At 41.2% G+C, this 24,689-nt stretch overlaps 1 protein-coding gene across 3 annotated transcripts in view; it reads right to left on the minus strand.

Moving 5' to 3' along the window:
- NUP160 (nucleoporin 160) overlaps positions 1-24,689 on the minus strand; it is a 74,652-nt gene that overhangs the window by 23,947 nt on the left and 26,016 nt on the right. For all 3 annotated transcript variants that reach the window (XM_004051075.4, XM_063711198.1, XM_055354941.2), the window contains 15 exons: positions 19,995-20,072; positions 19,632-19,729; positions 17,290-17,374; positions 15,962-16,030; positions 13,852-13,935; positions 13,385-13,555; positions 11,213-11,312; positions 10,779-10,944; positions 10,199-10,326; positions 9,961-10,121; positions 6,308-6,441; positions 4,979-5,049; positions 4,075-4,234; positions 2,457-2,526; positions 1,349-1,447 (listed from right to left, as the gene is read on the minus strand). In XM_004051075.4, coding sequence (XP_004051123.1) covers positions 1,349-1,447; positions 2,457-2,526; positions 4,075-4,234; positions 4,979-5,049; positions 6,308-6,441; positions 9,961-10,121; positions 10,199-10,326; positions 10,779-10,944; positions 11,213-11,312; positions 13,385-13,555; positions 13,852-13,935; positions 15,962-16,030; positions 17,290-17,374; positions 19,632-19,729; positions 19,995-20,072 — 1,674 coding nt within the window. The remainder of the gene's footprint in view (positions 1-1,348; positions 1,448-2,456; positions 2,527-4,074; positions 4,235-4,978; positions 5,050-6,307; positions 6,442-9,960; positions 10,122-10,198; positions 10,327-10,778; positions 10,945-11,212; positions 11,313-13,384; positions 13,556-13,851; positions 13,936-15,961; positions 16,031-17,289; positions 17,375-19,631; positions 19,730-19,994; positions 20,073-24,689) is intronic.

Here is a 24,689-nt window from a genome sequence, read left to right on the forward strand (position 1 = left end):
ATTCTATGTGATGCATTCATATTTTTAAAAATGTATCTCACATTTAACTTAAGTGCTACCAATTAAAAAGTAAACATTGGCCAGGTGGGGTGGCTCACGCCTGTAATCCCAGCACTTCGGGAGGCTGAGGCGGGTGGATCACGAAGTGAGGAGTTTGAGACCAGCCTGACCAACACGGTGAAACTCCATATCTACTAAAAACACAAAAATTAGCCGGGCGTGGTGGCGTGCACCTGTAATCCCAGCTACTCAGGAGGCTGAGGCAGCAGAATCGCTTGAACCTGGTGGGCGGAGGTTGCAGTGAGCTAAGATCATGCCACTGCAGTCTAGCCTTCCAGCCTGGGTGACAGAGCAAGACTGTCTCCAAAAAAAAAAAGAAAGTAAACCTCAATAAGATGATTGACACATACATACATAATAAGGCAACTGTAGCAATATGTTAACAATTGTAGAACTTGAGTGATAGGTATATACTGTTCACTGTAAAAAGTCTTTAAACTTTCCTGTCTGTTTGAAAATTTACGTAATAGAACATCAGGGAAAAAATTAAAACTTTAAACTACATAATGAGAAAAAAGCAGCATAAAACAATAAAAAAATGTAATTAATAAGTAAATTTGGGCTGGGTGCAGTGGCTCGCTCATGCCTGTAGTCCCAACACTTTGGGAGGCTGAGGCGGGCAGATCACTTGAGCCCAGGAGTTCGTGACCAGCCTGGGCAACATGGGAAAACCCCATCTCTACAAAAAATTAAAAAATTAGCCAGGAATGGTGGCTCACACCTGTAGCCTCCAAGTACCTCAGCTACTTGAGAGGCTGAGGTGAGAGAATCACTTGAGCCCAGGAGGTTGAGGCAGCAGTGAGCTGTTGATTACACCACTGCACTCCAGTCTGGGTGACAGAGTAAGACCCTGTCTAAAAGAAATAATAAAATAAGTAAATAAGTTTGATTTATAAAAATGTATCCTGGCCAAACATGGTGGCTTATGCCTATAATCCCAGCACTGGGGGAGGCCAAGGTGGGAGGATCGCTTGAGTTCAGCCTGTGCAACACAGTGAGACCCTGATTTTACAAAATAATAATAATAATAAAAGGAATCTCTAAAAACACACAGGGGCAGGAGAGTTCTAATATTTTCTTATGTTCCTGAGTCCTATCTAAATTGCAGAATACAAGAAAGTAGTCCTTACATGTATATAATGCCTTTGACTGGCATTAGTACAGTCTTCTTTAACTTTATCTAGAGGATTCTATGTCTCCCATCCCCTAAAACCTAGTCAAATGGAAGCTAAGCAACTTCCTTGTGTTAAAGTTTATAAAGTTTATTTGCCATTCAAATGTAGTTTACCTTCTGTCCTTCTCCTGTAACTAGGTAACACCTTCCCAGCATAAATCGACAGGAACCAACATTGACTTGACACCAGGGATGTAGCAGTTGAATATAATCCTTAAAGGCATAAAAGGTGCTTTCTGATTAGAAAATAAATGTTACTTAAGGAGATACTCATTCCCAAGTTCTTCGTCACAGAGGATGAAAAGACAGTGTTTGAACAAATGTTTTATTTCCTGACATAATTCTGATATTAAAACCTACCCCTGTTGCCTTCCTTCTTCATCCATTCCCCCTTTCCTTACACAAACAGGAGTCCAGTAACACACATACACATACTTTACATCTCAGCAATTTTCCAGTTTTTGGTATTTATTGGTTCAATGACTAGATTCCAGTAAAGGATTTATATGAAAACAATAGTACATTTGTATTACTATAAAGAAAACCTAGCAGAGATAATTCCTTAAAAAGACACTCTAGAGGCCAGGCACGGTGGCTCATGCCTGTAATCCCGGCACTTTGGGGAGACGGGTGGATCACCTGAGGTCAGGAGTTCGAGACCAGCCTTGCCAACATGGTGAAACCCAGTCACTACTAAAAATACAAAAATTAGCTGGGCGTGGTGGCATGTGCCTGTAATCCCAGCTACTCGGGAGACTGAGACAGGAGAATTGCTTGAACCCAGGAGGTGGAGGCTGCAGTGAGCCAAGATCATGCCACTGCACTCCAGCCTGGGCAACAGAGTGAGACTCCGTTTCAGGAAAAAAAAAAATACTCTAGAAAAAATCATGTTAGGAATTATGCTGTCCAGAGAGAAGTAGAGAAAAATCTCTCTCTTCAAAAATTTATTTTATTACTTTCTTTAAAAGCCTTTAGAACCAGGTATTCTCTCAGCCAAATACTAACCATGCCCAACCCTATTTATCTTCGTAGATCAGACAAGATCAAGCAAGTTCAGGATGGTATAGAAATAGAGAAGAATCTCTTTGGGGTATGTCTTCGCATAATCAAGTTTAAATTATTGTGGTTCTTTAAAATGCAGTTAACACTTAACAAAGAAAAAAATTCAGCAATCCCATGCTTTACAAGAATGTGTAGACATGAAATGTTCAAAGGAACTCACCTGCAATTGTACATATTGGCAATTTCCCATCAAACATTCTAGAAAGAGACAACCAGGATTGCTAGGCCATCTAGTCATTGGTTAAGGATATTTCTTAATTTTTGTTGGCAAATCTTAAACATATACATTGAGCATCAAATTCAGAAAAGTCCATAAAATAGCTTAATTTACAAAAACAAGGCAGAGAAGTTGGCCAACCACATGTTCTTTCATCATCACTAGAATACAGTTAAACAGTTACTTTTATACCAGGAGACTTGTTATAGTGCTTAGAACTCAGATAACTATGGAATAAAGCATCTATTTCACCAGGCACGGTGGCTCACTCCTGCAATCCCTGTACTTTGGAAGGGTAAGGTGGGAGGACTGCTTGAGCCCAGGAAATCAAGACCAGCCTGGGCAACACATAAGAGTCCTGTCTCTAAAAATAAATAAATTTTTAAAAGCCTGTATCTCATTCCTGGGTGTTCATTTTCAATTCCAGCTGGTGTACCGCAGAACACAGTATTGGTGCCAGTGGACATCCAGCACACAACATAGTACCTGGCATATAGAGCCATTCAATAAATATTTGTTGAATGAATAATGTCTTTTTTTTTTTTGAGACAGAGTCTCACTCTGTCGCCCGGGCTGGAGTGCAGGGGCATGATCTCAGCTCACTGCAACCTCTGCCTCCAAGGTTCAAGTGATTCTCCTCCCTCAGCCTCCTGAGTAGCTGGGACTACAGACGCATGCCACCAAGCCCAGCTAATTTTTGTATTTTTTTGTAGAGGCGAGGTTTCACCATGTTCGTCAGGCTGGTCTTGAACTGCTGGCCTCAAGTGATCTGCCCGCCTTGGCCTCCCAAAGTGCTGGGATTATAGGCATGAGCCATTGCAGCACCCAGCCAAATGAATAATGTCTTTTTTTTGTTTGTTTTTTTTGAGACAGAGTCTCACTCTGTTGCCCAGGCTGGAGTGCAGTGGCGCAATCTCGGCTTTCTGCAAGCTCCGCCTCCTGGGTTCATGCCATTCTCCTGCCTCAGCTTCCCAAGTAGCTGGGACTACAGGCGCCTGCCACCACGCCTGGCTAATTTTTTTTTGTATTTTTAGTAGAGACAGGGTTTCACCGTGTTATCCAGGATGGTCTCGATCTTCTGACCTCGTGATCTGCCCGCTTCTGCCTCCCAAAGTACTGGGATTACAGGCGTGAGCCACTGTGCCTGGCCGAATAATGTCTTAAAACAGACCTAGGTATTTCATTACATAGGCAGAATAAGAACCTTAGACTATTTAGATAGAAGAGAGCTGCTTTTTTTTTTTTTTGAGAAGGAGTCTTGCTCTGCCACCCAGGCTGGAGTGTGGTGGCATGAGCTTGGCTCACTGCAACCTCCACCTCCCAAGTTCAAGCGATTCTCAGCCTTCCGAGTAGCTGGGATTACAGGTGCAGGCCACCATGCCTGACTAATTTTTGTATTTTTAGTAGAGGTGGGGTTTCACCATGTTGGCCAGGCTGGTCTCGAACTCCTGGCTGTAAGTGATAAACCCGCCTCCACCTCCCAAAGTGCTGGGATTACAGGTGTGAGCCAACATGCCCGGCCAGAAGAGAGCTTTTCACTGGCTTCTAAATAAAAGGATACAAAAGCTGCAATAAATAACTGGTAATTGCAGTAATCATTTCAGGCCAATTCAATCCAGTTTGGCTCAGAGGTGCCTTTGGCTGAGAGAAGAGGTGAGATATAATGTGTTTTCTTGCAACTTCTTGGAAGAATAACTCCACAATAGTCTGAGGACTAGATACTTAAAAAGAAAAAGTTATGACAGTTTTGTGTAGTGGTAATTATCAATTTTCAATTAAAATAGTCTATCAATTCATTTTATGCTTGTAACAAACAATTTAGCACTTCAAAACAGAAAATGTATCATGGGTATATATCCAGTGGCAATATAAATAAAAGTTGTCTGTAAATTGTGAAGCACTATAAAAATGCAATAAAAACACCATTCACATCAAAGTTATAGTCATTTCTTTTCACTGATCTCACAAGACTTAAGTGCCTTCCCTAGAAATTCTTCATGATAAATACAGTTAGCCCCAGGATTTCAAATTTTATACCAGAACAATACAAAATAAATTCTCCAGAATAATGGTTTTCAAACATGAGGGATACTATTAAATATCTGTTGACTAAGATTACAAAAGTTACCATGAAAGTAATAAATTTTTAAATGATTTTGTTAATCACTGGAGCATCAAAACAGAATGGGAAAGCAGCTATATATATATATATATATATATACACACACACACACACACACACACACACACATATATACCATATCCTTAACATATGCCTGATCTGGTACTACAGTTTCACAGACCCCATGCCACAAACGGAGATCTCTGGCCACAGCTTACTCATGCCTTCTGAAAGCAAAGAGCCTAGCCAACCTTTCTATGGCAAAGGTGGCAAAAGACCACTTTAATGAATATGCAATAAATCCCCAGTTTAAAATGAAATGTGTACATAGTCCACTCCTTACCAAACCTATTTGCCATTAAAGCACCAGAGTCTGTTAATTCCAGTACTGATAAGTGTTGGAGATTAGACTCCCTGTGAGAAAAGGGGAAAACACAGCTTAGTAAATTCTCCTATGCTAAACATTACTTCTACAAGCTCTTCTACGAAGAACACTGTCAATTTAATTAATAAATTGCACATAAAAGCTCCACTGAAAGCACAAAAAAAATTGGAAATCATTATAATATAGATTGTTGCCCATAATATCACTTCGTGACCCTTCAATGAGGAGCCAGAGCAAACAGGATGGTTTATCTTATTGAAAATGTGAATCTCGGCGGGGTGTGGTGGCTCATGCCTGTAATCCCAGCACTATGGGAGGCCGAGGCGCGTGGATCACCTGAGGTCAGGAGCTCAAGACCAGCCTGGCCAACATTGTGAAATGCCACCTCTACTAAAAATACCAAAAATTAGCCAGGTGTGATGGCAGGCGCCTCTGAACTCAGCTACTCTGGAGGCTGAGGCAGCAATATTGTTTGAATCAGGGAGGTGGAGGTTGCAGTGAGCCGAGATCGCACCACTGCACTCCAGCATGGGCAACAAGAGCGAAACTCCATCTCCAAGAAAAAAAAAAAAAGTGAATCTTGTAATTCTTGGATTTGGCTATAAAGAAGCTCAGCCTACCTAAAGTAACAAGCGTAACATTTTGTGTATGGTCTTTCCTTCTGGTTTCATCGTATTTTATATTCAACATAATTTATATGTACATACAAACGTGTAATATACAAGTATATATAATATAATACATAATTTATTTGTACACATACATACAATGATTACATGTGACTTATTTTCATTCTTATAAGTTGCCTTCAACCTGTAACAAATAAAGGCACCAAAAAGCTCTCTGAATCTTAATGGCATATAATTTTACGGCATCCTGTTAAAAATCTTTTTCCCGGCTGGGCGTGGTGGCCCACGCCTGTAATCCCAGCACTTTGGGAGGCCAAGGCAGGCAAATCACCTGAGGTCAGGAGTTTGAGACCAGCCTGGCCAACATGGTGAAACTCCATCTCTACAAAAGTACAAAATTAGCTGGGCATGATGGCAGGTGCCTGAAATCTCAGCTACTTGGGAGGCTGAGGCAGAAGAATCACTTGAACCTGGGAGGTGGAGGTTGCAGTGAGCCGAGATCATGCCATTGCACTCCAGCCTGGGTGAGAGCGAGACTCTGTCTCAAAACAAAAACAAAAACAAAAACAAAACACTAAAACTTTTTCCCTTTAAGACAAGGGGAAAAATAATTAAACTCACAATTTACATTTTAAATAATTGGGATAATGAAACTCACAGTGTGTCAAGTGGAACATCAGTTGCCAAACACTCACTTCCCCATTTAATGAGGTAATAAGATAAGAGTAGGGGAGCCGTTCGATGTAGTAGGTCTTGCTGAGCTTGAAAGAGCTGACCAGTTCCCCAAATCACCTATACATTATGGGTAGGTGGACCAGACAAGAAATTATAGCAATTAGTAATGGTAACTCTTACGGCTCAGGTGGAGGTAAAATAAAATAACAAATACAAAGGTCACAATACTGTAAAAGCAACACGTTTTACATTTTACGGTAGCAAGTGGCAAAATATCTTCCCAAACATTAACAGTCAAAAAATAATCAAAAACAGCTCACCAAGTAACGGAAGCTGATGATGAAAAGAAACCAACAATAAAAAGCTTAACTTTCATTAAATCTGTGGGTTCAGAATTAAAGAAGAGGGCCAGGCACAGTGGCTCACACCTGTAATCCCAGCACTTTGGGAGGCTGAAGCAGGCAGATCACTTGACTCAAAATTTCGAGACCAGACTGGACAACACGGTGAAACCCCGTCTCTAGTAAAAATTACAAAAATTAGCCAGGCATGGTGGTGGGCGCCTGTATTCCCAACTACTTGGGAGGCTGAGGCAGGAGAATCGCTTGAACCCAGGAGGCGGAGGTTGCAGTGAGCTGAGATTGCGCCATTGCACTCCAACCTGGGTGACAGAGCAAGACTCCGTCTTAAAAAAAAAAAAAAAAAAAAATTAGCCTGTGTGGTGGTATGTGCCTGTAGTCCCAAGTACTCAAGAGGCTGAACTGAGCCCAGGAAATCAAGGCTGCAGTGGGCCGAGATCGAGCCACTGCACTTCAGCCAGGGCACAACAGAAGTGAGAACTTCTCTCAAAAAAAAAAAAAAAAAAAGAATTGAAGAGACACAGGGAAATCTAAATTCTCTCATATACTGCTGGTGCTGGGTAAAAAAACAGGTATGACCATTATTATAAGCAAATTTGGCAGTACTACCAAAAGCCTTAAAATGTGCATTACCTGTAGACCAAATTCTAGTTCTTAGAACTTATTCTAGAGATGTAATTAAAGATATACGAAAGTGGCCAGGCACGGTGGTTCACACCTGTAATCCCAGCACTTTGGGAGGCTGAGGCAGGCAGATCACTTGAGGCCAGGAGTTCGAGACCAAGTCTGGCCAATATGGCGAAACCCCATCTCTATTAAAAATATAAAAATTAGCCTGTGTAGTGGTGCGCATCTGTAATCCCAGCTACCTGGGAGGCTGAGATATGAGAATTGCTTGAACCCAGGAGGTGGAGGTTGCAGATTGCACCACTGCACTCCAGCCTGGGCTACAGAGCAAGACTCAAAAAAAAAAAAAAAGATGTGCCGAAAATTATGGACATAAAGGAAAAACTGGCAACAAAAAGAAAAATGTTGAGACTTATAAAGTGGAAGAACAGAACAACCAGATTACAAAAAATACTATGTAGTTTATTTAAATTTTACAAACAAACCAAAAAGAATGTGCACGCAAAAAAACGTATATAGCAAAATTTAAGTAGTAATCACTGGGTAGAAAATTATAAATTTTTTAAATTTTTGCTTATATATATTTTGTAAAGGTTCTACAATGAATATCTTATTACTTCTGTGTTCAGAAAAATTGACAAAAGTTATAATTTAAAAAACAAAAAACCTGAAAAAAATGGAAGAATCTACATAGATCAAAAAGAACTTAGTAAAGGCTAACCAACCTAACAGACTTTCAGGAAAGGTTCATTTTTCAACTTGGTGATCTTAAACAAATTATCTTCCCAATTTTTTTTTCTTTTTTTTGAGATAGGGTCTCACTCTGTCATGTAGGCAGAAGTGCAATGGCGCAATCACAGCTCACTGCAGCCTCAACCTCCCAGGCTCAGGTAATTCTCCCATCTCAGCCTCCCAAGTAGCAAGGACTACAGGCTTGCTGCACCATGCACGGCTAATTTTGTATTTTTTTGTAGAGATGAGGGTTTGCCCAGACTGGTCTCAAACTTCTAGGCTCAAGCAACCAGGCCACCCTGGCCTCCCAAAGTGCTGGGACTATAGGTATGAGCCACCACATCTGGCCTTTTTCTTCCTCTTGCTTGAAATTCTACCATTAGCAACGTATCTGGGTTAATAAGTTCTTTTTTTTTTTTTTGGAGACAGAATCTCGCTCTGTCACCCACGCTGGAGTGCAGTGGTGCAATCTTGCCTCACTGCAAACTCTGCCTCCTGGGTTCAAGTAATTCTCATGCCTTAGCCTCCTGAATGGCTGGGATTACAGGAGTGTGCCACCAGACCCCACTAACTTTTTTGTTTTAATAGACATGGAGTTTGGCCATGTTGGCCAGGCTGGTCTCGAACTCCTGGCCTCAAGTGATCTGCCCACCGCAGCCTCGCAAAGTCTGGGATTACAGGTGTGAGCCACTGTGCCCAGCCTGAGTTAATACATTCTGACTTAAAATGTATAAGTACATTTATACATTTTAAGTCAGAATTAAAATGGGAGCCCCAAAGGACTTTTGGCTATTTACACATTAATATGAATTGGTTTAATTAGATTGCTTCTTTGACAGGCTCAAATGAGATTACTGACTTAGAAAAAAAAATGGGACGTCTGACTGTGGGGAGAAAAATAATTTCTTAGCATGGGACATTCAGTAGGGTGGGTGATTAGGACTACATATTAGCAACAAGAGTCTGGTGGTCTAAGAAGAACAGAATGAAAAAGAAAGCACAGAATAGAGTTAGGAGGACCACAAAGATAAACCTGCATCTCAAAACTGTGTTTAGGGTAAGGCTTGCACTGTAGAGAGTTCTTAGGTTGGGCGAGGTGGCTCATGCCCGTAATCCCAGCACTTTGGGAGGCTGAGGTAGGTGGATCACCTGATGTCAGGAGTTTAAGATCAGCCTGGTCAACATGGTGAAACCCTGTCTCTACTAAAAATACAAAAATTAGCCGGACACGGTGGCATGCACCTGTAATCCCAGCTACTCAGGAGGCTGAGGCAGGAGAATTGCTTGAGCTGAGATAAGGCCACCGCACTCCAGCCTGGGCAACAGAGCAAGATTGTCTCAAGAAAAAAAAAAAAGAGAGACAGGAAAAAAAAAGAGAGTTTTCTTTTTCTTCCTCCATACTAAAGGGTACGCTTACCACATTCATAGTTACTAATAATACTACATTTTGGGAGAGCCAACTTGGGAAAATTTCCCACTACTACACATACAAAGGTTAAGAGTAAAGCAATCTGCTTCATATATGTTTTTTAAAATCTACTGTTAAGTTCCAGGGTACATGTGCAGGATGCGCAGGTTTGTTATGTAGGTAAACGTGTGCCATGATGGTCTGCTGCACAGATCAACCCATCACCTAAGTATTAGGCCCAGAATCCATTAGCTATTCTTTCTGATGTTCTCCCTCCCCACCGTCCCCTCCATATATGCTCTTAATCTATACTCTCACAAGGATTACAATGCTTATTCATTCTTAATTCAAAAATATTTATAGAGCATCTCATAAGGCCAAGCTTGGGTGAATAAAGCAGTGAACCAAGACAAAAGTATCTGTGCTAGTAGGGCTGACATTTTGCTCCTAAGTGCTTGTAGGCCTATAACAGGTTTTAGATTTTACAAGTTTTCCCTCAACAGTACTTACAGCATCTCCAAGCCTCATTAACAGCTGCTGTAAGATCAAAAGATCTCTGCAGATCAGGAAACGAGTACTGGCGATTTTATGCACCCCTCTGCACACAATATACCCTGCTGTGTTACTACCATAGAGCTGGGAAAGATTCATTCGAATATTCAAAGGCTGAGCTGTAAAAAGAAGAAAAATGGAGTTGAATGCATCATTGTTTTAATCAAAGAGGCACATTTGTTGTTCTGTCATTTACCTGGATTGAATCCCTTTTCCATTTCCACTTCTGTTTCATAATCCATTTCCCGTATAAGTAGTCCAATTGCATGGATTGGGTTCCTAATCTCTTGCAGTTTACTACAAATATCCTCCATCACATTTTCTCTATAAGGACAATTACAAAACTCTTATTACTACCGAGAATACGTAAGGCAAGTTCTATATGTCCTATAAGCTAAATACATTATGAAACAAGAGAACCAGATAAAGGAATGAAGATAATCACTCTGGCATATAAGATACAGTCCCTCTACATAGCACATTTCCTCTCAGTTTTTCATAAACAACACACAAAACAAACGTGAGAAGAACACTTTTGCTTTTTAGAATTTTTAGCTCGGTTAATTGTTAAAGCATATTTTATAAGTCTATTTCTAGACTTGAAGTCGTGTTAAATTTTCTGTTAAAAGTAGAAATATGTATTTAGAATCATGGCATATCAGTTTGACTTTAAGCTACTATTCTGTACGCCCTGGAACATACATTAAAATTCCAACTTTGGCGCTAAAAATGCTGAATTTCCATTAGGAAATGCACTTTACCCTAATTCTCCTTACACATCAATAGTGATCATATCTTCCAGAATCTGCTCTGCAGCCTTTTCCGGAGACTGTAGGTTATAACAACTCATTTCCATTATAACTGACATATCCACAGTTACTGACTCTTCAATCAGCCGGAGGCATTTTATGAGACATATGACATCCCGAGCGATATCCACATCTACAAATAAAAGAAAGTTAACATTTATGTCTTAAGCCAATGACAATCTATTGATTGATATTACATTAAGATGTTAATAATTAAATGACAAGAAATCTATCTGAGGTCTCAGAGATGCTTTGGTCTCTTAAGTGTTCATTAAAATATTTGTGGTGTGGTAAAGTGACCAAGACAGGTGTGGTAATCGATATTTTTTGTATCCATGTGAAACGAAGCATAGTGTTTATATAGGAAGGGGATTAAATATGGATATAACAATTACTATTACCATCAGATATGGTTGTCTCATCTTCTGTCAAAAGGTTCTCATAAGGCAGGAGATACAAATGATCCACTAAGGACGAGGGAATAAGGAAAGACAGGTACCCCTGGAAATACAAATTTTCCAGTTACATTTTTTTCAGTAAAATTTTAAAGGTATAAAATAATTGAGATGTGCATCTTATCATGAGGACACACAAGGCAAACCCAAGTTGCAATACACTCTCTAAAATAACAGGTGTAGTCTTGGCTGGGCACAGTGGCTCACATCTGTGATCCCAGCAGTTTGGGAGGCTGAGGTGGGAGGATCACTTGAGCCAAGGAGTTCAAGACCAGCCTGGGCATCATGATGAAGCCCCATCTCTAAAAAAAAAAAATTAGCCAAGTGTGGTGGCACACAGCTTTAATTCTAGCTGCTAGGGAGGCTGGGGTGGGAGGATCACCTGAGCCTGGGAGGTTGAAGCTGCAGTGAGCCTTAAGAGTGCCACTAGGCCGGGTGCAGTGGCTCACGCCTGTAATCCCAGCACTTTGGGAGGCCGAGGTGGGCGGATCACGAGGTCAGGAGATAGAGACCATCCTGGCTAACACGGTGAAACCCCGTCTCTATTAAAATACAAAAAATTAGCCAGGTGTGGTGGCGGGCGCCTGTAGTCCCAGCTACTGGGGAGGCTGAGGCAGGAGAATGGCATAAACCCAGGAGGCAGAGGTTGCAGTGTGTTGAGATCGTGCCACTGCACTCCATCCTGGGCGACAGAGCGAGACTCTGTCTCAAAAAAAAAAAAAAAAAAAAAAAGAAAAGAGTGCCACTGTACTGCAGCCTGGGTGACACAGCAAGACCCTGCCTCAAACAAACAAACAAACAAACAAACAAAAAAAACAAGCATAGTCTTCAAATAACATCATTCTCATGAAAGACAAAGAAACGCTGATGACAGTTTGAGGTTAAGCTAAAGAGACACAATAACTAAATACATATATTAGATTGGATCCTGGACTTTGGGAGGCCAAGGTGGGCGGATCACCTGAGCCCAGGAATTTGAGACCAGCCTGGTCACAACATGGCGAAACTCCGTCTCTACTAAAAATACAAAACTAGCCAGGTGTGGTGGCGCGTGCCTGTAATCCCAGCTACTCTGGAGGATAGGCAGGAGAATCGCTTGAACTCAGTAGGCAGAGGTTGCAGTGAGCCGAGATTGCACCACTGGACTCTAGCCTGGGCGACAGAGCAAGACTCTGTCTCAAAAAAAAAAAAAAAAGATTGGATCCTCGATCAGGAAAAAAAATTATGGGCACAATTGGCAAAATCTGAATATAAACTATATATATATATTATATTTGGCAAAATTTGAATATAAGCTGTATAATATTATGTCAATATCAAATAACCTGATTTTTAAATTGGGCTGTGGTTATTTAATATCTGTGTTCTTAGATACATGCTGAAATATTTACGGATATTTAAGGATAAAGGAACATGATATCTACAACTAACTTTTCAGTAGTTCAGGAAAAACTGTTTAGAGAAAGAAGAAAAGCATATGGAAGTTAACAAATGATGAATCCAGATGAAGGGTATACAGGAATTCTTTGTGCTATTCTTGTAACTCTTACCATAAGTTGGAAATTACTTCAATATAAAAAGTAAATAGGCCGGGTGTGGTGGCTCACGCCTGTAATCCCAACACTTTGGGAGGCTGAGGCGGGTGAATCACCTAAGGACAGGAGTTCAAGACCTGCCTGACCAATATGATGAAACCCCACCTCTACTAAAAATACAAAAATTAGCCGGGTGTGATGGTGTACACCTGTAGTCCCAGCTACTCAGGAGAATTGCTTCAACCCTGGAGGCGGAGGTTGCAGTGAGCTGAGATCACGCCACTGCACTCCAGCCTGGGTGACAGAGCAAGACTCCAACTCAAAAAAAGAGGAAAAAAAGAAAAAGAAATAAATACAATAAAATACAAAAAAAGTATAGAGAATAACACAGAAAACTATTTAAATGAATGAATCACAATTTTAGGGGAAAAAATACAAATGCAAAGTCCTAAATGCTAACCGCAACATTTACCAGACTAACATTCGGCAAGAGCCACTGAACTTTTTGTTTTCTGAAGGCATTTTGTTATAACAGCCACTGAACTGTCTCAAGAAGGTCTTCTCTATGCTTTAGCTCACTTACTTTTTTCAGCAGGCACACCATGTTTGTGTGTGGATTCAAATGTAGGGCAAGAGGGTGAGAGAGGGCTTCTTGATACTGAAGACAACAGGCATAGAACTTGCACCAGAATTCTTGTTGTAAATTTCGAAACTCCTCCTGGGAGAATTCATACTCTGTTACACTTCCTTGAAGCTGGCAAAGAAGAAATGAAAGAAATTAAACTTTTGATGCCATTCAGGATCTTTGTCCACAAAAAACATAATTGTCCAATATCATTATACTAAGCTACAGCCAAATGAATATTTCTTACGTATTAAAGGTCATAGACTATGCAAATGTGTATCTGATTCTCTAGTTAAAAGGTTTAAACATTTATATGTTCCAACAAACAAGGTCAAGTGAAGAATTCCAGTAATTCCTCGGTCAGTACCAATCTCCCCTATATCAAGATGGAAGGAATTCTTATTCTTTCTCTACCCAAGCCTCACCTCATTTTCAACAGCTAAAGTAACTTCTTTCCTCAGTTCACTCCAGGAAAGATCCAAATTCCTCTCAGTTCCTCGGCAGAAAATCTAACATTAAAAGACATTTTAGACTTCTACATAATAGCCAAAACTGAATGAAAAACATTTCAGTTTAGAAGACATAGAGGCAATATAAAACTATATAATAGAGATTTGGCATACCTGGAACACACATCACCTGAGAGAAAGTTAAGAAACTGGGTGTATTTAGTCTGGAGAAAGGTGACCTGGAAAGATTCTTAAAATACCTGAAGGGTTGATTTATAGAAGAGAGGCTTCCTTTTCAGTGACACAGTTTGGGAATAATAACTCCCACAAGAGGTAGTGACAAAGTGGTCAGTGGAGGTAGAGACAATTAAAGGCTGAATAACTATCACAAAAGCCTCAGAAGGCATTTCTGTTTTATGTGGGAGGTCAGTCTAAAAGATTCTAATATAATTTTCAATTATATGAGTTATTGTATTTCAAATCCATCCATGAAGCTAAGAAGTAATTTAAAGAAGCCTATGCAAGCTGGGTGTGGTGGCTCATGCCTATAATCCCAGCACTTTGGGAGGCTGAGGCGGGTGGATCATTTGAGGCCAGGAGTTTGAGACAAGCTTGGCCAATATGGCAAAACCTTGTCTCTACTAAAAACTACAAAAATTAGCCAGGTGTGGTGGCATGCGTCTGTAGTCCCAGCTACTTGGGAGGCTGAGGCAGGAGAATCACTTGAACCCAGGAGGCGGAGGTTGCAGTGAGCCAAGATCGTGCCACCGCACTCCAGCCTGGGCAACAGAGCGAGACCCTGCCTCAAAGGCGGAAAAAAAAAAAGTCTATGTAACGTTTTTGTTGTTGTTTTAATAGAGATGGGAATCTTGCCATGTTACCCAGGCTGGTCTTGAACTCCTGAGCTCAAGCAATCCACCCCCTTGGCCTCCCAAAGTGCTGAGATTACAGGTGTGAGCCACTGCACCCAGTCAGAAGCCTTTGTAACCTTAAAAAATCCTTTCAGTTTTTGTTTTTTTTTTTTAAGATAGGGTGTCACTCTGTTTCCCAGGCTGGAATGCAGTGGCATGATCAAGGCTCACCACACCCTTTACCTCCTGGGCTAAAGCAGTCCTCCAACCTAGGGCTCCTGAGTAGCTGGGACCACAGCTGCATGCCACCACACCTGGCTATTTTTCTTTTTTTTTTTTTTTTTTAGAGATGGGGTCTCCCTCTGTTGCCCAGGCTGCTCTCAAACTCCTGGGCTCAAGTGATCTTCCCTCTTCAGCCTCCCAAAATTTTGGGATTACAGGTGTGAGTCACCACCGTTGGCCAAAGAATCCTTTTGTAAAGCACTGGGCTTCTCTTATACAATGAATTTGAAGCCAAAAACTTTTTTTTTTTTTTTTTTTTGAGACAGAGTCTCACTCTGTCGCCAGTTTGGAGTGCAGTGGCGCAATCTTGGCTCACTGCAACCTCTGCCTCCCGGGTTCAAGAGATTCATTCTCCTGCCTCAGCCTCCCGAGTAGCTGGGACTATAGGCGTGTGCCACCATGCCCGGCTAATTTTTGTATTTTTAGTAGAGATAGGGTTTCACCATGTTGGCCAGGATGGTCTCGATCTCTTGACCCCATGATCCATCTGCCTCAGCCTCCCGAAGTGCTGGGATTACAGGCGTGAGCCACCACGCCCGGCCTAGAGTTTTCTTGAATCTGAACCAAGTCAGACCTTCACTGTCCTAATAAAAAGGTTAAAACAGTATAACCAAAACTAAACAAAAAACCACTTTAAGTTTCTCTCAAGTACAGAGATTCTATGCAGTGCAGTATGGTATCTTTTTACAGTACTGTAGGTAGAGGTTTCTCTTTCTAACTCTGGCATGTGTCACTGATTACTGGGAAAGTGGTCCCCCCACCAACCTCTCCACCATGAATACTGTATTTAATGGAAAGAACATTAAAAAAATTATAAAAGTATTTACAAACACACATATGTATGAATACAGAAGTACATTCAGTGTTTAATATATGCAAAAACTTAATAGTAATTATATACAGTAATAAAATAAGAAATAGTCTTAAACAAACAGTAAATTTTTTTTGCTGACCTGTAAAGCCTTACATAAAGCTTCATTTGTGAATTGTCCTGGTGTAAAAAGACTTTGCAGATACATCTCCTATTAGAACATTAAAACAAAAGTTACTATTGTCCTAAACAAAATTTGGAATTCAACACATAACACCAAAGTTTGAGTTTCTACTATATGAACATTGCCATTTTGCCCTTCTATATGTGGGCAATAACAGTAGTGTGGTTACATGTTTTCACACTGAAAGTGAAGACTGCAATGTCTTTGAGTCAACTAGAGGTACTATACTTAAAATGGTGTGCTCCTCACGGAGAGCTTCACTGGGTTCCGGCAGAAAATAAGCTTTGTCAAATGCCAATCTTAAATGGAAGAAGCAAACCTAATTGGTGATATACACTGGTAAGAGAACAAGTAAATGAAGCTGGTTTCTACACCATCTATGGTATTCATTTTATGACTCACATGTAAAAGAAATGGAACCAGTAATAATAGGTACTATATGCAAACAAAACAAAACAAAACAAAACAAACAGCAATAAACTCTCACAAGTAGGGAAATGAAGTAGAGAGAGCAACATGGAAAAATCTCATATTGCCTAATGATTTTGACCAACTCTCCTAAACCAGATTTGCCCCCAAGTAGTGAATCTGACTAACAGTCATTCAAGTTTCCTTCCTTCTACTGAGCTTTTGGTAGATGATAAAATGACCAAAATGAAGGAGAAAAACAATAATTTTAGTAATCAGCATATGATTTTGGCTTTTAGACAAAAGCCAAGTGCCAGTAGTTAACTGGAACAATAAATAACTACCACCAATAAACTCTTGGGATTAAGAGTGCAGTAATATTCAATTTAAGATTTTTGAAGTATGTTTTCTACTCCTGCAAATAGTCATTGTTTCAGATCCCAAGCCCATAATCTTTAATGTCATTTTAATACTAAGGCATAAACTGAAAGCTTTTTTATTTACCCTGAGGGTGTCCCTTAAAAATGTGGAGATTTGGCCGGGTACGGTGGCTCACGCCTGTAATCCCAGCACTTTGGGAGGCCGAGGTGGATCACCTGAGGTCAGGAGTTGGAGACCAGCCTGAACAACATGATGAAACCCCGTCTCTACCAAAGTACAAAAATTAGGTGGGTGTGGTGGTACGTGACTGTAGTCCCAGCTACTCGGGAGGCTGAGGCAAGAGAATTGCTTGAACCTGGGAGGTAGAGGTTGCAGTGAGCCAAGATCATGCCACTGTACCCCAGCCTGGGCCACAGAGCAAGACTCTGTCTCAAAAAAAAAAAAAAAAAAAATCAAAGTAAATCATTCCCTTATATAACATTTGAGCATCTACTTACTCTGGGGTCTTGATCATCTCTGATGATAATCTCTTCCTCTGGCAGAGGCTGCATAAAAACTGGATTCCACTGACCTGCAACATTACTAGAGACAAAAAAGTCCACCAGTTTATATAGAAATGATCACTAAAAATGAAATGTATGCTGTTGGCAGTATCTGGGCAGGGAGGACCCCATCACGGAACCCTGCAATGACTGCTTCATCAATTCTATTAAAAACATTTTTTTTAAATAAGAAAGAAAGAAACATTTTTAGCAGAGCCTAGTTTTCATACAAGTTTGCTTACCAAGTTTTAATAAGTACCTTCCTAAAATTGAAACTCATTGTTTCAGATCTCAAGCCCATAATCTTTAATGTCATTTTAACACTAAGGCATCAAATACAAAGAATAGCTAACTTTTATTCTGCATTTACTATTTGCTAGATATTATGCTAGATGCAGTTTTAGACATTATTCATGTATGCCTTATAATTCTTTGAAGGATATAGTACTCCCATTTCACAGATGTACACAGTGAGGCTGAGGGTATATCACAGCTAGTAAGTTGCACAACTAGGATTCCAACCCTGCTCCAACTCTGCAGCCTGTGCTTTCTCACTACTTTGCTCAAATGCCATGACAAGGAGTACTTTTCTTACCTTCCGAGGTATGGCTTGAGGTCAACCTGGAGGGCAATCATTCCCAGAATTCTACCTTAGGCTCTAGGGTTATCAGGGACCCAGAGGGTTCAATTTGTTCAGTGGTCTTCAAGCTCTGTCACAAGGGAGCCTCTACAGATGTTTCAGGGGTTAGACAAGTGTTTGCTTCAAAATGGTTTGTTTTTTATTTTTGGCCAAATTTAGCAGTGGAGGGCTGTATGCCAACTTTAGTGACACTAATGTTAAGTTCTGACAATCCATTATCATGGGACCAGCCAAAAATTGTTTTGTAAAATGTATTTTTAACTACCTAAAACTTGCAAACTAATATCATGTACATTAAAAAATATTAGATACCAAATATATCTAACATTAGATATAATCAACATTAAATTATGTTATAATTTTATACTCATAAAATACTACACATTCATAGCTCACTGAAGCCTGAACTCTGAGGCTCAAGCAATCCTCCTGCCTCAGTCTAAGGTGCATCGTGCCACCACACCTGGCTAGTTTATTTTATTTATTTATATTTATTTATTTATTTTTGAGATGGAATCTCGCTTTGTCGCCTAGGCTGGAGTGAATGGCATGATCTTGGCTCACTGCAACCTCCGTCTCCTGGGTTCAAGAGATTCTCCTGCTTCAGCCTCCTGAGTAGCTGGGATTACAGACACATGCCACCACGCCCAGCTAATTTTTGTATTTTTAGTAGAGATGGGGTTTCACCATGTTGGCCAGGCTGGTCTCAAACTTCCAACCTTGTGATCTGCCCACTTCAGCCTCCCAAAGTACTGGGATTACAGGCATGAGCCACCGCACCTGGCCACTAGTTTATTTTTTATAGAGACAAGGTCTTGCTATGTTGCCCGGACAGGTCTTGAACCATGGCCTCAGGCAATCCTCCCACCTTAGCCTCACAAAGTGCTTGGATTACAGGTATGAGCCACTGTGCTCAGCCCTGTTTTAAAATAAATTTGAGAAGCACTGCACTTGTCCAATCTATTTCTCATCTCATGATGAGAAAATTGAAAACACAAAGGCTATAGTGTCCTAAGGAAGTTGCAGGAATCAGGAATAGTCTTAGCTTAGAAACAAAGAAAACTCCCAGATTAGAGGTATTTTGGGTATGTGCTATCTCTCCCAAGAAATATGACATTTTATCTTAGTCCAACCCCCAAAATTCTCATTTTGTCCTAAAACAAAAATGTAAAAAATAACACAAAATGCACAAGAGGTATTTCAGGAAGACAGTAACAAGACGAAAACCCAGGGCTGAATTACTCGAATGAAAACCCTTGACTTGGTTCTACATAAAAAGCTCCCTTGTCTTTTTTTTTTTTTTTTGAGATAGAGTCTTACTCTGTTGCCCAGGCTGGAGTGCAGTGGAGCAATATTGGCTCACTGCAATCCCCGCCTCCTGGGTTCAAGCGATTCTCATGCTACAGCCTTGCCTCCCGAGTAGCTGGGATTATAGGCACCTGCCACCAGGCCCAGCTAATTTTTTGTGTTTTTAGTAGAGACGGGGTTTCACCATGTTGCCCAGCCTGGTCTCGAACTCCTGAGCTTAAGTGATTTGCCTGCCTCGGCCTCTCAAAGTGTTAGGATTACAGGCATGAGACACGGCGCCCGGCCTCTCGTCTTCTTAGCATGAAATTGCTTGGGGTGAGGTAGGATGACAGAATTAAGTGACCCATACTGTTCAAAGTTGATGTATTTCACTACTGTTTGGTTCTCAGCATCATGCCACAGGGCCCAGATATCCGTGGAAGTTAAGGCAAAGTCAATCAGTGTCTCCTAGGAGGAAATGTGGGAAAAAAAGGGATAAAATAAGAAAGAAAGTAGTAGTTCATGGTGACTTACTTTTTCATCAGTAGGAGAGGTAAATGTATGAAAACAAAACATGGTACCACATGAATTTGGTAAAGTCCAAATGAAATTTTGTTCCATATATCATGAAATAATTCCATTTTAAGACTACAATCCCATTATACCACAACAGAGTTAGCCAGTACTTCTTTTTCTTGTACTTATGTGATATGCAAAGGATGAATCAACCTACCTGAGAAGTGAACAGTGAAGAAATGTGATCTAGACTATAGCGATTACTCTCAGTGCTCACCAACTGGAAAATGCAGAACTGTTAAAACACAAGATGATCATTTATTACCTGAAATAATCAACATGTTACTTTTCGAAGCAAGGGCTATTACCATTCAGAAACCTTTAAAAAAAAATTTTTTTTTTTTTTGAAACAAGAGTCTTGCTCTGTCGCCCAGGCTGGAGTGCAATGGCACGATCTCAGCTCACTGCAACCTCCGCCTCCTAAGTTCAAGCTATTCTCCTGCCTCAGCCTCCCGAGTAGCTGCGATTACAGGTGCCTGCCACCATGCCTGGCTAATTTTTGTATTTTTAGTAGAGATGGGGTTTCACCGTGTTGGCCAGGCTGGTCTCGAACTCCTGACTTCATGATGCGCCTGCCTCGGCCTCCCAAAGAACTGGGATTACAGGCGTGAGCCGCTGCACCCGGCCAAAAATTTTTTTTCTTTTCTTTTTTTTTTTTAATACTTTAAGTTCTAGGTTACATGTGCACAACGTGCAGGTTTGTTACATATGTATACATGTGCCATGTTGGTGTGCTGCACCCATTAATTCATTTACATTACGCATATCTCCTAATGTTATCCCTCCCCACTCCCCCTACCCCACGACAGGTGCCAGTGTGTGACGTTCCCCACCCTGTGGCCAAGTGTTCTCATTGTTCAATTCCCACCTATGAGTGAGAACATGTGGTGTTTGGTTTTCTGTCCTTGCGATAGTTTTCTCAGAATGATGGTTTCCAGCTTCATCCGTGTCCCTACAAAGGACATGAACTCATCCTTTTTATGGCTGCATAGTATTCCATGGTGTATATGTGCCACATTTTCTTAATCCAATCTATCATTGATGGACACTTGGGTTGGTTCCAAGTCTTTGCGATTGTGAATAGTGCCACAACAAATATACGTGTGCATGTGTCTTTATAGCAGCATGATTTATAATCCTTTGGGTATATACCCAGCAATGGGATGGCTGGGTCAAATGGTATTTACTGCAGAAATGATCCCTGAAAGTATAGTCTTCAAAAATTTTTTTCTTTTTCACCCACACAGGCCAGGTAGAACCACTTTATTTTAATGTAGTAAAATACACATAACGTCAAATTTACCATCTTAACTATTTTTAGCAGTGTTAAGTATATTCACACTGTTGTACAACCAATCTATAGAACACTCCTTTCATCTTCACCTTGCATAACTAAAACTCTATACTCAATAAACAATTTCCCATTTCCCTTCAATTCCTAGCTTCTGGTAACACCACTTTACTTTCTGTCTCTATAAATTTGACTACTCTAGATACTCCATGTAAGTGGAAGGGTCATATATTATTTGTGTTTTTGTGACTGGTTTATGTCGTTTAGCATAATGTCTTCAAGGCTCGCCCATGTAGTAGCACGTGTCAGCATTTCCTTCCTTTTTTCTTTTTTTTTTGATAAGGAGCCTCGCTCTATTGCCCAGGCTGGAGTGCAGTGGTGCGATCTCGGCTCACTGCAAGCTCTGCCTCCTGGGTTCATGCCATTCTCCTGCCTCAGCCTCCCGAGTAGCTGGGACTACAGGCGCCTGCCACCACACCCGGCTAAGTTTTTGTATTTTTAGTAGAGACGGGGTTTCCCTGTGTTAGACAGGATGGTGTCCATCTTCTGACCTCGTGATCTGCCCGCCTCGGCCTCCCAAAGTGCTGGGATTACAGGCATGAGCCAACCGCGCCCAGCCAGACTTTTATTTTTTGTAGGGACGGAGTCTCACCATGTTGCCCGAGCTAGTTACAAACTCCTGGTATCAAGTGATCCTTCTGCCTTGGCCTCCCAAATTGTTGGGACTGCAGGAGTGAGTTACAGTGCCTGGCTCGATGAACTTTTTAAATAACTTTTTTTTTGGAGACGCGTCTCGCTCTGTTGCCTAGGTTGAAGTGCAGTGGTGTGATCTCGGCTCACTGCAACCTCTGCCTCCCAGGTTCAAGCAATTTTGCCTCAGCCTCCCAAGTAGCTGGGATTATAGGTCCCCACCACCATGCCCAGCTAATTTTTGCTTTTTTTTTTTTTTTTTTTGAGACGGAGTATCGCTCTGTCACCAAGGCTGGAGTGCAGTGGTACGATCTCGGCTCACTGCAACCTCTGCCTCCTGGGTTCAAGCGATTCTCCTGCCTCAGCCTTGCGAGTAGTTGGGATTTACAGGCACGCACTACCATGCCCAGCTAGTTTTCGTATTTTAGTAGAGACAGGGTTTCACCATGTTGGTCAGGCTGGTCTCAAACTCCTGACCTCAAGTGATCCACCTGCCTCGGCCTCCCAAAATGTTGGGATTACAGGCATGAGCCATACAGCCTAATTTTTGTATTTTTAGTAGAGATAGCGTTTTACCATGTTGGCCAGGCTGGTCTCGAACTCCTGACCTCAGGTGATCTGCCCATCTCGGCCTTCTAAAGTGCTGGGATTACAGGCGTGAGCCACCAAGTCCAGCCTAAATTAACTGTTTTTATAAAGAAAATTTACTGTAAATTGATAAGAGTGATGATGACCCTTATATGCAGCTGTTCACAAAAAAGTATTAAAGAAAAAAAAGCAGCAAAATTCCCTTTTGAGAAACACAGTGTATGAAATATGAAAAAAAAAATATGTAGTGCTTATATCCATTGTAGCCTGAACCTGTGTTTTAAAACCTACAAATCTCAATCCATTAGTGGGACATAAAATCAATTTAGCAGGTCTCAAACAGCATTAAACAAACAAACAAACAAACAAACAAAAACCCAACAGTCCAAGCTGGTCTTAAATTCCTGAACTCAAATGATCCTGCTGCATCAGCCCCGAGTAGTGGGAACTATACATGTGCACCAACAGGCCCAGCCGAAGATCAGTTTTTGTCAAGAAAAAAGAAATAAAATACTACAAGTTCATTACAATCTGGATAGGCTAACAGTGTTACATAGCTGTCAAAAAAGTTATTCTGATTTTAGTCTTCAATGAAGAATCATAATGCTAAAACAAAGGAATAGCTCTGCTCAATTTGACACACTCCTGAACTACTACATTCATTCCAGATCTGACCTTTAGAGCAGTGGTTCTCAAAATGTGGTCCACAGATTCCTAGAGGTCCCTGAGACCATTTCAGGGGGTCAGTGAGGTAAAAATCCCCCCCCTTTTTTTTTTGAGACAGAGTCTCTCTCTGTCACTTAGGCTGGAGTGCTATGGCACAATCTCCGCTCACTGCAACATCTGCCTCCTGGGTTCAAGCAATTCTCCTGCCTCAGTCTCCTGAGTAGCTGGGATTAAAGATGCCCGCCACCATGCTTGGCTAATTTTTGTATTTTTAGTACAGTTGGGGTTTCACCATGTTGGCCAGGCTGGTCTCGAACTCCTGACCTCAGGTGATCTGCCCGCCTTGGCCTCCCAAAGTGTTGGGATTACAGGTGTGAGCCACTGCACCCAGCCCCAAACCCTTTGCATAATAACACTGCATTATTTGCCTTTTTCACTTTGTTGATATTTGCATCAATGATGCAAAATCAGTGGTGGGTAAAATTACTGGTGTCTTAACATAAATCAAGGCAGTGGGACCAAACTGAACACCCTTTCAAGAGAAAAACACTCAAGAAACTAGGAATAAAGGGGAACCTCCTCAACACAATATAAAGGGCACTTATGAAAAATTCAGGCTGGGTGCTGTGGTTCACACCTGTAATCCCAGCACACTGGGAAGCCGAGGTGGGCGGACTACTTGAACTGAGGAGTTTGAGACCAGGCAACATGGCGAAACCCCGTCTCTACCAAAAATACAAAAAAATTAGCCATGCATGGTGGCACACACCTGTGGTCCCAGCTACCTGGGAGGCTGAGGTGGGAGGATCGCTTGAACCTGAGAGGTGGAGGTTGCAGTGAGCAGAGATTGCGCCACTGCACTCCAACTTGGGTGACAGACTGAGACACTGTCTCAAGAAAAAAAAAAACTCACAGCTTACTGTTGCATCACAATGAAAAAAACAAAAATTCACAGCTAGCATTATACTTAATGGTGAAACACTGGTAACTTCTCCCTTAGCAATACAAATCAGGAATGAGGCAAAGATGCATAGCATGGTCAACATGGTGAAACCTCGTCTCTACCAAAAAACAACAACAATATAAAAATTAGCTGGGCATGGTGGCACATGCCCGTGGTCCCAGCAACTCTACTCAGAAAGCTGAGGTGGGAGAATCGCTTGAACCAGGAGGTTGCAATGAGCTGAGAGTGCGTTCACTGCGCTCCAGCCTGAGTGACAGAGTTAAAAAAAAAAAGACGACAAAAAAGATGTAGGTTCTTGCCACTTCTATTCAACACTGTACTAGAGGATCTAGCCAGGACAATTAGCACCCACCTCCCTCCAAAAAAATTTTTAAAAACCCTACAAGAAAGAAGGAAAAGAAAAAAAGAAAATGCATCTAGTTTAGAAAGGAAGTAATAAAACTAACTTTTTTGTGAGACAGGGTTCCGCTCTGTTGCTCAGGTTGAAGTACAGTGAGGCAATCAGGAATACTGCAGCCTCAACCATCCAGGCTCAAGTGATCCTGCCATCTCAGCCCCTCAAATAGCTGGTACTATAGGAATGAGCCACCATGCTCAGCTAATTTTTGCTATTTTGTAGAGACAGGGTTTCGCCATGTTGCCCAGGCTGGTCT

This window comes from Gorilla gorilla, chromosome 9 (genome assembly GCF_029281585.2).
Source record: "Gorilla gorilla gorilla isolate KB3781 chromosome 9, NHGRI_mGorGor1-v2.1_pri, whole genome shotgun sequence".
Lineage (NCBI taxonomy): Eukaryota > Metazoa > Chordata > Mammalia > Primates > Hominidae > Gorilla > Gorilla gorilla.